Source organism: Megalops cyprinoides, chromosome 2, assembly GCF_013368585.1.
Source record: "Megalops cyprinoides isolate fMegCyp1 chromosome 2, fMegCyp1.pri, whole genome shotgun sequence".
Taxonomy (NCBI): domain Eukaryota; kingdom Metazoa; phylum Chordata; class Actinopteri; order Elopiformes; family Megalopidae; genus Megalops; species Megalops cyprinoides.
In genome coordinates, this window is record NC_050584.1 from 10,023,660 (window position 1) to 10,037,156 (window position 13,497).

General features: G+C 40.4%; 1 protein-coding gene across 12 annotated transcripts in view; it reads right to left on the reverse strand.

Moving 5' to 3' along the window:
* The window catches only part of ptprma (protein tyrosine phosphatase receptor type Ma), a 201,918-nt gene that overhangs the window by 82,426 nt on the left and 105,995 nt on the right, over positions 1–13,497 (reverse strand). For all 12 annotated transcript variants that reach the window (XM_036516810.1, XM_036516791.1, XM_036516774.1 and 9 more), the window contains exons 8-11: positions 7,026–7,334; positions 6,095–6,204; positions 2,839–3,040; positions 2,381–2,483 (exon numbers count right to left, since the gene is read on the reverse strand). In XM_036516810.1, coding sequence (XP_036372703.1) covers positions 2,381–2,483; positions 2,839–3,040; positions 6,095–6,204; positions 7,026–7,334 — 724 coding nt within the window. The remainder of the gene's footprint in view (positions 1–2,380; positions 2,484–2,838; positions 3,041–6,094; positions 6,205–7,025; positions 7,335–13,497) is intronic.

The following is a 13,497-nucleotide window of genomic DNA, read 5'->3' on the forward strand; positions in this document are numbered from 1 at the left end:
ACACTGCAGAATTTTTATTTTATTTGCAGTGTCCAGAGGGAAGACTGTCCCATATGGGTCGACCAAATCCACTTCCATCAGCAACCTGGTGCTTCTGCAAGGTCTCCCATCCAAGTACTGAGCTGCCCCATGCAGCATCAGGCATCAGTCAGGGGGGAGTTTACAGGGTGGCATGGTTGCTGCCAGTTCTGAAATATTACAAGTTCAAAAATATATCCATTGTGACAGCAAAAATCTTGACGCTCAAAAAGTTTTTTTAATGAACAGTTCCTTCATAACCACCCTTTGTCTTTTTCCCAAGAACTATATGATAATTTTATTCTATTAGGCAAACTACTCTTACATAACTAGACAAATTACCTATGATACCCACCTCTCTTTTCTTGGTACTAGGTGCACTGTGAAATCATCATTATTCCAGCATTAATGAAAAACTAGATAAATAATATAATTTTAATTGGTTGGTCTTGGTTTAAAAATATTTTCTTGTGAAATATGATAATACGATTATGCAGGTCTTATTTAAATAGTCTGAAGTGGGTTAAACCAAAGCTAATATCTTAAAAGCCAAATCCTCTCTTTAATCTGCAATAAAGCGAGTGTGCTTCCCAACAGTAAACAAAAAATGGCCTTACATGGTAATTAATGACGGCTCTAATTAATACCAGTGTGTTAATTATGATTAAGACCACAATTAGCCTGCTGAAAGACTGACAGAATGCATCACCACTGTTGAACTGTACCTGAACCAGATTAAAGCAGATCTGACAGATTATATAAAGTATATACAGTATACATAGTTAGAAATGAACTACTACATCACCTGAAATCATATTTTGGCATGTCAGAGAACCCATTAGAAGTCGTGTAAATTAAAGCTTTCTATATGTTTGACGTATGGAAAATTCTACTGTTTTCTACCAAGTCCTGGTCAGTGTAAAGCATTCTGAAGCCTGACTAGATCTGCACAACTGAGCAGAAAAAGAAAAGACAATTTCTCTTCTTGTTGTGTGACATTTTAATAATTATGCAAGGCAGAACTGAGTCTTGATACTTCTTGTCTATTGTCACATTGCTATGCCTTCCATTAAGAGAGGGCCAGATAAGAGTGGATTCTATGAATGACATTAAATTCTTCATGACAAATCAAAAGTGTAAAGGTGCAGGTCAGTTTATTCATTTCTGAACAGGGTGACAAATCTCCCCCGTTCCCTTTGAAAAACAGACAGCTGCAGTTGCTGGGGTGAATTATGGGAAAACGAACAACGTTCCCTCCAACAACAGCCAGGGCAGATGTGAACATGGCCCACATTTTTCAGTGCTGCTTGAAGTAAATATTTAGCTTCTCCCTCTTGGTCAACTGACTCTGTTTATCCATCTCTTTCTGTGGAGCTGGGACAGCTGCCTGCAGGGTACATGACTTGTCAAGAGAGGCTGCCGTTGGCACTGAATCATTAATACAGTTAATCACTTATTTCTGTTCACCCGTTCCTTTGAGCACATGCGGCTGTATGAATGATTAAAAGACTGGTGTACTGTGATCACTTAACTGTCACTTTAATGCAGTGAAGAGACCATTTTCTGACCGTGGAATCCAGGGAGCTCCAACAGCGACACCAACAATAAGGTACCAGGTCTGTGGCTATGAACAACCACCTCTATATGTGGCAGCCGTATTCTGCGCGTGACACCGTCCCTGGCGTCCGCAGGCTTACCGAACAGGTCCCCAAACCCAGTGACAAACAAAGATCCAGTGTCCATCTTCGGCTGTACATCTTAGACTCGAGTCATGGAGCACTTCTCAGGAATGGTAAATCAATGATCAACAAAATCACAGGAGGGGAATGTGAGCGGAGTGAGAATTTTAAAAATGTGTTATTGATTCATCCCTCAGCCACTGTGGACACCAGTTCAGAAGAACACAGTGGGTTGGAGCCATAGGCTATAGAGATAATGCTCACATTTGGACCAGGGTCATTTCAATAGTTTGTGAAGTGGACAGGATATTCACCAATGAGAATTCACAAATTCACCTATTCAGGGGAGAGACATGTGACCACAATGGCTGGATAGCTCTGAAGACCCCGAAAGAGATGCAAAAAGATGAGATCCTGGTCTAAGCTCTGGCTTTGTTCTCATCTTCAAAGGCCAAGTCTATCTCACTCAGATCAAATGAACAAACAATGAAAAAAAAAAAAACAGATCAAAAAGCGAGCAATTTTCCACTGCTATCCAAAGCAATTATAATTAATGGAGATGGGGCTTCAGATGTTAATAGCCGATGTGGATGCTGTCCCCTCTGTCAGGAAAAGGCGTTGGAGAGAGGATTGGAGGTGGGGGGGGGGGGTAGCTAAGTGTTGTCAGGTGTGAAATCCCTTACCTGACAGGTGCCCCTCGACTCTGTGCCGGCTTGAGCAGGACTGTCACAGTGCTGTCCGTCTGATTCAGAGGGGTCTCCTGATCGTATCCAGGCATGTGGGGAGCTGTGGAGGTGAATGGTAGAAATTTAATTATCCACACCAACACACATTATATGACATATTGTCCTGTTATGAAATATCTACGTATTATCAAATATATGAACATATACACCAACATCAGAATCAAGGAATCTAATTAAATAGATAATCAAACTCTTAATCCACACAACATATCCTCCTACATTTACTTTTTTATTCTTATTTTAACAACCTAAAGCCTGTTAGTCTCATTCTCATCAATTTTCAATCTCTTATCATTTCAAGTCAATCAGGACAAAAGTATGGTCTGTTTTTACATTGATTTCAACAGCAGTCGAAACCGTTATGGTACTGTTGTACATGGCCCTGTTGTCCACACCTGAAATCTTGGTGGTAAATTGCGTGATGACTGGAGGCCCGTATCCTTTGACAGTGCTTGCTCTGATGGTGAAAGAGTAGGTACTCCCAGGGTAGAGGCCCACAAACATGTGTGATGTCTCATTGCTGTGCTTGAAAACCTTCCCACTCTGGTTGGAGAGGTCAAACTCTGGGTCAAAAGAGCTGACAGCCTTGTAGGAGATCTGCAGGGGAAAGACAATTCTCTTTAGCCATGTGTCCACTATCCATTGGTGGAACAGTGCATAGATAGGGGTGCTAAAATAAAGAGTTCATACTAAAGCAACCCAAGAGACACCAGCCGGAGCACCCCCTTCTGGTATGACAGCAAGGTTCTCATCTCACCAGCCACTTCTACTTGCAGCTAGCTCCAAACGGGCAGTCCCCCACACACACACAGACCAGGGTTCAGGGTCTGTTGGATCAGTATGGTAAAAGCATCTGCCAATACCATTGACAGACTTACTGCCACGCTGTCACTTTTAAGACGAGCAAGCTTTTTGTTGTTTTATTTGACTCCCTTCCCACTTCACTTGAGCGCGAGATTAGAGGCAGGGAATTCTGAAAGAAAACGCACTGAAGCAGCAATGTGTTTTTTCCCCTTAATATAACTTTATCAGCCTTCTAAAAAGCTTAATTTAAATAAATCATTCTGCTCGTAATGGAAAGCCTCCATTATTATTCCATTCTGATTCCAATTAAAGAATACAAAGGGAGTTTGAGTGTGGCACAATTTATATCCATCAGGTGTAAAATGCTTAAGGCCCTCTCTATTAGTCTTCATCTGAGTAATGCATCTATGCAATTTCCAAATGCTATATCTTAACATTTTAGGGGAGGGGTGTAAGGAAATGTCAGTGTTTGGTATATTTGGCCATGTTTTCATCATTACAAAGACATAGCGCAGTAATGGAGCTGAATTGAACTCATAATTAAGCTAAAAATACAATGACTGTTAAGTGGTGTCAACATATGCACTAGTATGCACTGATGCACTGAAGTCTTAAAAATGACATACCGTGGTGATGATCAGTGCATATGTTGACACCACTTAAGTGTCCATATCCTGCTATGTATTATAATATATATATATAATATAAATATACATATTTATAGTATATATATATATTATATAAATATATATATTTATATTATATATATATATATATATATATATATATATATATATATATACACACACAATATGCAGCTTTCTTGCAGATTATTAGATCTCCATTATTTCATTATCAAACAGAAGTAATCAGAATCCTTGAATTATGTTGCCAAGCCTTCATATGTTGATTGTACTGTCATTTACTGATCCCCTTATCTAGATGCATGCAACACACAAAATTGAAAAGACAATCCAGCTATTAAAACCTTTAAACTCCGAACATTTCAAACATTTCAGAAGAAAGGTGCGGAATATGTTTCTGCATACCATTAATATGTTAAAAACTAATGGTGAAAATAAATCTTTAATGGCCTAATGAGGCAGAAAACCTTTGATTTGTCCATTCTTTAAAAGACAGCTTATCAGACTTCTGGAACAAAGTTAAAAGGGACAAGATGACAGAATGTAATTTTATAATGTGAATGTGTGACAGCTTAATTGGTGAATTTTTATAAATTAGGTTCTGGTACAATGATTCTTTTGAGTGCTCAAAGTTCTAAAATGCCATTGTGGGGAGTTCTGAAATGTATGTCAAATACGAATCAAATGCTCCAATAGACAGAGACACTTTGTTTTCAACGTGAAAAGTCAAAAGATTCAGGCTTAAATGCTTTCGCGCATCAGTTTATTGTAGTGAGGCTATTCAGGTCTGTTCAAAGTGTGTATGTGCACATGTTTATCAGAAAGAAGAAGTGAACAAGCAATAAATGGAGGGGAAAAACAGATGTTTTTGTCTAACGCAAACAAAAGCAGAAGGGCTACAAATATTTTCTCTTGCCGTCCTATACCATTTTAGATTTTGTGTTCCTGACAGCTCAAACATCTGAAATATGGTCTTTGCCTTACCTAATATAGATGGGAATATGTGCAATCAGACGTCCCACACTGAACTACTGATTTCTAAGTATGTGCATTGTTTATGATTCCATTCATTGCCACACTGTTGACAATGCTACAATGTCTGCTGGCACTTGTCACTTTGTGATCTCCACAAACACCAACAGAGCTTAAAGTTATACAATATTAGCTTTATCTAAGATGTGTCCATATTACTTCACTGAAAGGTGTCTGTGGTTGCAGTTGTAGAGCATACCTTGCCTGTTCATTTGGACAGTCCACAAAGTGCCCTATCGCCCTGGACAACTCAGAACATATGGTAAAACCAGTGCTCCCAAAAGAATTTTAAAGAATGATTTTAGACAGACATCAACCTAAAGTGTCTGTTTGTTTAGACATTATGTCAAGATGCCTGGGGTTCTGTTTAAACGTATTTTTACAAATGTATGTTTGTCAGACACTTCACAGCTGTGTTAGGAATGTTACTTGGCTGCCAAAACAGCTTGCTCAAAACCATCTTCTGCTTACATTTTATGCCTGAAAATCTTGTGTCAAACAGGATCACCTTCAATACTGAGTTAGCACACAATGGTCAGCCCTTATCTAACTGGTATAGTGCACAGTGAATTATATACAACAAATGGGTACAACTAGAAAACAACTACAAACAATAGATATGGCAGAGAGAGGACAAAAGAATACACAGTAAATATCAAAATGTAAGGAGCATCACTTATAATTTTTTTTGTCAAATTAGTGCATCTGAAACAAGGGACTATTTAACCTGGAAATGCCAAATGACCTAATATCACTTTTTATCACTACTTCTACAGTCAGTCCATTTTTGTTTGTTTCTGTTCAATCTCAATATATTTGAACAGCTGGGGTATCTTTTCAGCAACTATTGGTCATCAAAAGATTTTAGTGCATAATTTTGTGATATCTATAATAATTATGTGATATCAAGCTACATGTGCTAACTAAACAATAAATATCTAAGAACGATAACATTTTTAGGGCTAGCCACATAGCCTGTGCATCCCAATCCTTCACATTGAATAGCTAGATAGGTAGCTGAATAATTTTGTGAAAGTAATTCAGAAACATACTGATTCCTTATGTTTCCCAGATACAAGTTTTGCAGAGGATCAAACCAAATGTACACACACACACTAAAGACAAGCATCCCACTAATGCTAGACATTGACCGTTTCAAACTGTGACTTACCTCATACAATGTAATGATGCCATACGTTTGTACTGGTTCTCGCCATTTGAGGGCGATCTTTTCTTCATAGGTGCTTCCCTGAAGGGACTCCAGAGGCACTGCCCCTGGCACTAATGGGAGAAAAGGTCAAAAAGTCACGCAACACTTCCTGTTGTTGCAGAATTCCAGGATGCAATTAACACTACTTCCTGAAGCCTGAAAAAAGTTGTGTTATGAAGATTTTTAATTGTGACAGAATGAATATACATGAACTTGCTCCGCACTTACTTTACATGAATGTACTTGACACTCAACTTCATTCCTAACATGAACGCATTTTATTCTATGAAATAAATAGATTCTTGTACAGGTTGCTCAAAGAGAATTTTTAAAGCGATGCCTCTCCAGCAAATTCCTTTCTTCTCCCCCCTGAGGTGTTAAAACACACACTCATTCCCACCTGTGTGGAACTTTCAACATACTCACTGAGAAATAATTTTGTCAACAACGCCTTTTTTCAGTTAGGTGTATAACTCAGTGATAGTCAATTAATATGTGGCCCTCTATCCCTGCAATCGAAACTTTATTTAAAGCTAAAACTAGTATCAGTGTCAAGGACAACCCCGATTCAAGCATGTTCTTGCCTTCCTCATGCAGAAAAGAAAATGATTCCACTATTATGGCAGTATTTTTTCTGTGAAATTACATCCAGACTGCAAATATCTCTAAATGGATGCAGTGCATGTATCCATTTAGATACACTTGACACTGGAAACGAAGATAAAAACAAACATACCTATTCATTAACCATTTCAGATTTGTTTAAAAATGCTATGGCTATGCTACTAAAGGCTAACAACAGAAAACCATGTTAGCCTGCCACTTGAGTTGTGACTGCGTCAGGCCCAGGTGAATTCACAGGGGAGTCACGATGTGGTTTATGGATGCTCACCGTCTTCGTCAGTCAGCACATCAAGCTCCTGGCTCTCCTGGACCCCCTCGGGGTTACGCAGGACCAGCTTGACGCTGACGTTGGTGTAGGGCGACAGGTTTCGGATGGTATGCTGGGGGGCGGCGCTCAGTGTGTCGTAGCAGACCTCCTCGCGGGTCTCCTCCTTAGCACCGGCCCGGTAGCGGTACTGCACGGTGAGGTTGTAGCTGTGGCAGCGGGTCACGTTGTACCCAAAGGGCTCCCATCGGACGGTGATCTGCTTGGACTTGATGTCCACCACCTCCAGCTTCCTGGGCCCATGCATGGGGTCTGAGAGGAGAAACATCAAGGAGCGGGTCACCAATCACAGAGAGCAGGGAGAATGCTTCTGTGAATCATACCATACATGTATACATGTATAAAGAGAATATCAAGTGGTATTGTACGGTGAATGGGCCAAATGCTAAACCTCCTGTAGGAATCACTCTTTTGTGAAGAGTGAAGGCCATCTCCCAGGGGCACGGCTTAAATTCTTCTCATGTCTCTCAAGTGTCAACGGGTGTTTACTTCTTGTGTCATTTGTTGACAGCATGCTACTTATCAGACAAAACCCTGCTGTTGTTCATTTATTCATTTATTTCCTGTACCCCATCAAACACAGAACCTTTACAGGAGCAGAACAGATTGTCTGCTTCATAATGGAGAGCAGGATGACTCTGCCTCCCCCCAACCCCGCTCCCCGACTCCGGATGTGCCCCCGCCACAGCTACCCACTATCTCCTCTGGACCTGAACACACACCGTTGATCCCAGTGGGCTACAGGTTCAGACAGGCCCGCGACTGATCGGAGGGGAAAGTGCCTGACCAGACTGCTGCCACAGGCAGTCTCTGATCAGGTCTAAAACAGAGAACGCCATTGTCTCACCTCATGGTGGAGAAGAGCAACCAGAGCACCCAGTAATGGGATCAATTATCATCCCAGGTTCAAGTCACAGTCAATTTTTTTTTTGACTCAACAGTTTTCACTTATTATGTGTAACAGGCTATGTATCACTCTCAGACTCCATTAACAAGACCCTGGGAGACATCAAATGGAAATACGATGTAGCAGGAGTGATGCTTATATTCTGATATGCAGACTGGTTTGGTATTCAGGCTGTTTTACAATCTCCACAATCTCCACTCCAGATCACAAAAAGGTAGAATATTGCTGAGAAACAGATGGCAACCACAAAGATAGTCTTTCTGCAAAGAGATGTTCACAGTGGAGAACTTAAGATGATGTTCCTGTTTGTGTTTAGTTACACTGAAATGAAAAAAAAAAGTACATTTGTGTTTTCTTTCTGGATAGTCATGAAAAAAAAATCTCAAACCAGCTTTGCTAGCAAAGGGGCTGGCTGATGTTTGTACATGCCTGATCACGTGGAGATAAAAAAAATAATTTTTTGATCATTTTTGCAGCATGGTAAAACATAGTCAGTAAAGCAGGGTATGCATCTTCAATCATATTTGGACCATGCAGAAGAGAGGATTTAGACAAGATTAAGATATATCAGATTCCGATAAGTCACTCTTAAGAATTGCTTTTATATGTGGTGCTAATCACAAGAAAGCATCACATTCCACACATCAAGACGGTCTTCAGGAGTATGCATAGTCCAAAGTGATGCATGTGCAGATCTTTGAACAAGCCCCCTTTTCAGCACATAACAATTACAGTAGCAAGACTCAAGTGTAAATCGAAGGTCAAGGGTACAAAGTACAAAACAAACAAATCATGATGAAGGTTTGTCTAAATAGGTATTCAATCTGACCCACGCTTGACCTCTGGATCTCACAGGAATCTGTGTTACGATCATAATCTGCCAAATCTCTGTTGTCCAAACACAAAATCCTATCTTGTCAGTTGTTGTGTAAATGTCGAGAGGGAAGTGCACCACCTTGTCATGTCTGATGTGAGCACTGTTACTGCTCCAAGCTTAGACTGTGTTCCAGTTTTCTGTCCTTTGTGCTTAATTCCCTTTATGTGGTCTTGCCACACAATGGATGTAAATGCTCCCTGGTGTATTCCTTGCTCATCTTTGACAGTCCTAATCAGAATTAAATGACATTTTGCAATTTCCAAATAACAGCATTTGAGTAAAAAATTCCCAATGTTTCTCGTTTTACATAACTTTGTGAAAAAATGTTGTGTTAAACACATCCTTACATGTGAAATTAACATTTCACATGTAAGGAATCAAATATGGTTGAATTAAAGCCATGGCAGAGATGTAGGGTGTAGGAAACTCATTTGGAGCAAACAGTAAAATACAGTAGTTAACAGTAATGTGTATACAAATGTAATCATATCAATGTTGTCCTTAAACCGAGAGTTATATATCACTGCTATCTTTTAAAAATTTTGAACAATAAAGACAACAAATTAAATGTTTATTTATATTTATTCAGGGGAATGGTCACTGGAAAATAAGAAAAAGCATCACCCAAAAATTGCTGAAGCTCTGTAAGTGAGTAAGAATGACATGTTCTCCTGCAATCTCTGTTTAAATGAAAGTTACACCTAAAGAAAGAAACAACAAAGTTATTGGCATCAAGTAATGTCCTTAAACAGGGAGCAGCATTCAAACAATTCAAATTAAGACATGAGATTCATGATAAAGCATCTTAAGATATTTGTTCCAGCCATGTAGAGTGATTGCCTATGTTTGTGATAACAAACAATACACCCCTGCAGTATAGCGGTGCAATGAAAATGTTCAGACATGGAAACAGCTGTCAAACAGGTGCGCAATGCGAAAATGCAAACAATGGATTTTTCTGTTCCCATTTCCTTTGATGCATTTGCAACGGGTGCGTGAGATTAGCAATTGGCCGCGTATGGAGTGCTTCAGGTGGCCAAAGTGCCGGAGCACGGCTGGTGCTCTTTGGCCTGAACGGCCTGTGGCCACAGCAAAGACAGCTCTGCTACTGCTGTGAAAATATGCACCTTCCATCTCATTTCCATACCTGCGCTTTCAAAGCCAGCCGGAGGCTGACCGGCAAAGTCGCAGAAACCTCTTTACGCCCCAGTCGCACACTGTAGGAGCCGGTCCAAGGTTGGCCCCAAAGCTGCTAGCAGGGCTTTGAAACAGTACAGGATACAATTTTTTTTTCAAGATTATGGCCATGTCTCTGTCACAATGTCCTTAATTTGCCTTACCATCAGCAGTACTTCCCTCCACATAGCTCTTTGGAAAGATTCCAGCTGTGGTCTCCCTCACAGCCTGATTGACATTTTCTTATAAGGGTGTTCAGTCCACTAGCCTCCAGCAGTGAAGACTTTAACACCCTTACAAAACAGGAAAAGCACTGTTTGCGCGGAATGCATTGTGCGTCCACCAACAGGCCAACACGTCAGAGGTCACAGCCTTGATGAGCGGAAAGCACAGCTGGATTATTCAGCCTGGTCTCTGAGTCCCCTGAGGCTTTGGAACGAATGGGCCACAATGCTGGAAGAGGTAGCCAAAGCTGTCCCCAAAACAGAGTAAATACTTTGTGCCCTTGGAGTAGTTTTCTTTCCAATAGAAAATTGAAACTTGAACATTCCTAAAGGCTGAACTACCTTTCACAGAGAACAGACAAAGGTCCTTATTTAGGCCAGCATATTAATAGCAGTATGTGCTGAATGCTGTCATTTAACAAAAATTAAAAGAAGTACTGAAATAAGGCTGATTTCCTTTGTCTGTTGATTTGCTACTTACTGGCTTCTCCCTCACAAGACAGCTTACATTTTTCAACAGTCAGAAACCTTGAGCATTCCACAATTGAGAATATTGCTTGTACAAACCTGCTGAAGTTCAATTTACAGAGAGTCTCAGGATGTTTTGCCCTCTTTAAATTGGGCAACAAGCAAATTAAACAATACTGTTAAACCGACAGGAATGTGTGATAAAAGCTGATAAAAACACAACGTGAGGATGAATCACACTTGCAGACAATAGCTCTTCCTCTCCCAGTTGCCAAACAGATGACGTCATTGGATATGACTGAACCGCAGCAGGGGAAAAGAAGAGCACTATCTGCGCAGAAAGAAGAAAAAAAAAAATCGAAGACTTGAGATTTCAAAAGGTAACAGAGACATTTGATCTTGGGTGCTTTAATAAAGATGATTAAAAACGACATGCTGGCCCAGAGGACACTGCAAGAGCCATCAGCAGATTAAACGGGCGCAGAGTGTTTATGTTCAGCAACAAAGAACGGCTGTGGTGTGCCCCACCTGACCGCGGTCACTTATGCACACAGGGACACACCCTTTACTCTCCACCCCCTTCCTCCACCTGCTGCACATACTCTAATGCAGGGGTCGGCAACCTTAGGCACACGTGCCACCATTGGCACGCTGGCGATAAGTGCACAAGAGAGGATTTTTAATCAAGTTTTTTTTTTTTTTAACCCTTTCGCACGTAACTTATTTTTTATGCTATGTAGCGTGTGTGTTACATTACATGATTCATTATGTCTTCATTAGCATTATTAAGCTTCTCATACTTTTCAGTTAGCATTTGCTATATTTTTTAGCGTTAAATCGTTGTTTCCTCAAAGCTAAAACTAGCCAGAATTTTTCCAATCTAATGTTCTAATCACGCCGGTTTTATCATATGCGCTAAACGGCTAATCACAACAGTGTGACTGTACATGCGAAACGGTTAAGAAATGTTCAAGTGCCCTCTCAGCTGCATGCCAAATACTGCCACTGGCTGTTGCGCGGCCTGTCTTACTTAGTTTGATTGACGGTACAGCCTCCCACTCTCATTTCCCACAAGAATCGCAGTGCAGCGGTTCAGGTTTGGTAGACAGCAAACTCCGCTAGCTAAGAAAGTAAAGGTTCGGGCATTCCATGCTGTGTTGTTCGCCGAACGTCGAGTGTTATGCGCCATTTTGAGACAAAGAACGGGAAAACTTTTGAAAATCAGGCAGACAAGGCAGAATCCCATCGGGGGGGGGGGGGGGGGGGGGGGGGGCAAATTTTACAAGAATTAGTTAAGTTTATTGCTGATGAACAAGACGAGTGGGAGGTTGGTGGGGTTAATGACCTAAAATGATCATTAAAATGTCCTGATCAGGAGAGAAAAATGTTTCTTTAAATTGTTGTTGCTATGCATGTAGCATGTATGCACGCATGTGGGATGGAATAAAATTCCAGGTCTGTTGGAAATGCTTTTTTGATGTGGTGTCATAATTAAACTTAATGTTAAATTTAATGTTGATATGGCACAAAAATTAACAAGAACATTTCAAACTAGCACTTCATGTGACAAAGGTTGCCGACCCCTGCTCTAATGTTATGCGAAAGGAGAGGAGTTTCTTTTGGAGTTGACATGACAGAAAGGAAATTAGGTAATATACAGATGTGGTTAGAAAACTGGATACTGTACCCTCAGTGTATGCAGTGTAAAATGTGGTAGTAGGACCAGTAAAGTATGAATCTTCATGGTTTTTAAAGTGAATTTTGGAGTGCAATATCACCGGATTGGGGTTGCAAACATTTAAGGTGGGGGCTGACGTTTTTAACTTATTTTTAACTTATTTGACATGCATAATCAGGTACATCACATAAATTGCAAAAGTCTAAGGCTCACTTTCTACTTCCTAGTGTTGAAATACATGCACTGCCATAACCTTGGACACGAGGTCAGCAACTACAGCCCATTCCACTAGAGAGCGAGTGTAATTACGGCAAGAATGTTACTCAAAAGGACAGGAAAAAACTCACAGGCTCGTACACAAACTGCCATAAATCACAAACCCCAGATACTTACAACTTCATTAGTCCTTCACCAAACAGCTGCAAATCGAGTTGTATATATAGTTATTTCCCAATGAAAGGCAATTTGTTTTTCTTTCTCCTTCAGAAATTCCCAAAGCTTTGAGAGACAGGAAAACAATTATTTACTGTGTCCTTTAAGATGACCTTTGACCTTCCCCCAGCACAGGAAGTGAATAAAAGCTACTGAACTGCATTAAATATTGAGAGACAATAACTGGCTCTACTTCAGAACAAGACCAAATTTTAAATCAAACCAAAGACTCGTTTTGCTAGCTGAGAGGGGATCCTTGCAGCCTTTTGGACATCGACATATCTAGAGTGCAGGGTAATCTTGACTGGTAGGCAACTCCGGCAAAAAGCAAACACTACATTGACTTGACCCCATGTACAAGGAAATGGTTTTTCAAGTTCTCAACTCATATTTTGTCACACAATATGTAACAACATTAAACCATGCAACATCAAATCAAATGAAGATACTAAAGAATCTGTTCCAAAGAAAGGGCTCACTATCATTTGTGCAACTTTCAGACAGAAAGTTGAGAACAATGAGCAAATTACACACCATGGCCCACTGTGAGTTTGAAATTCTCAATATGGAATGCTACAATGCGAATAAACCACACTGAAGATGTTCTCCAAGGTGATTTCAGCAGATGGGGCCAGTACTTCATTGTCACCAGC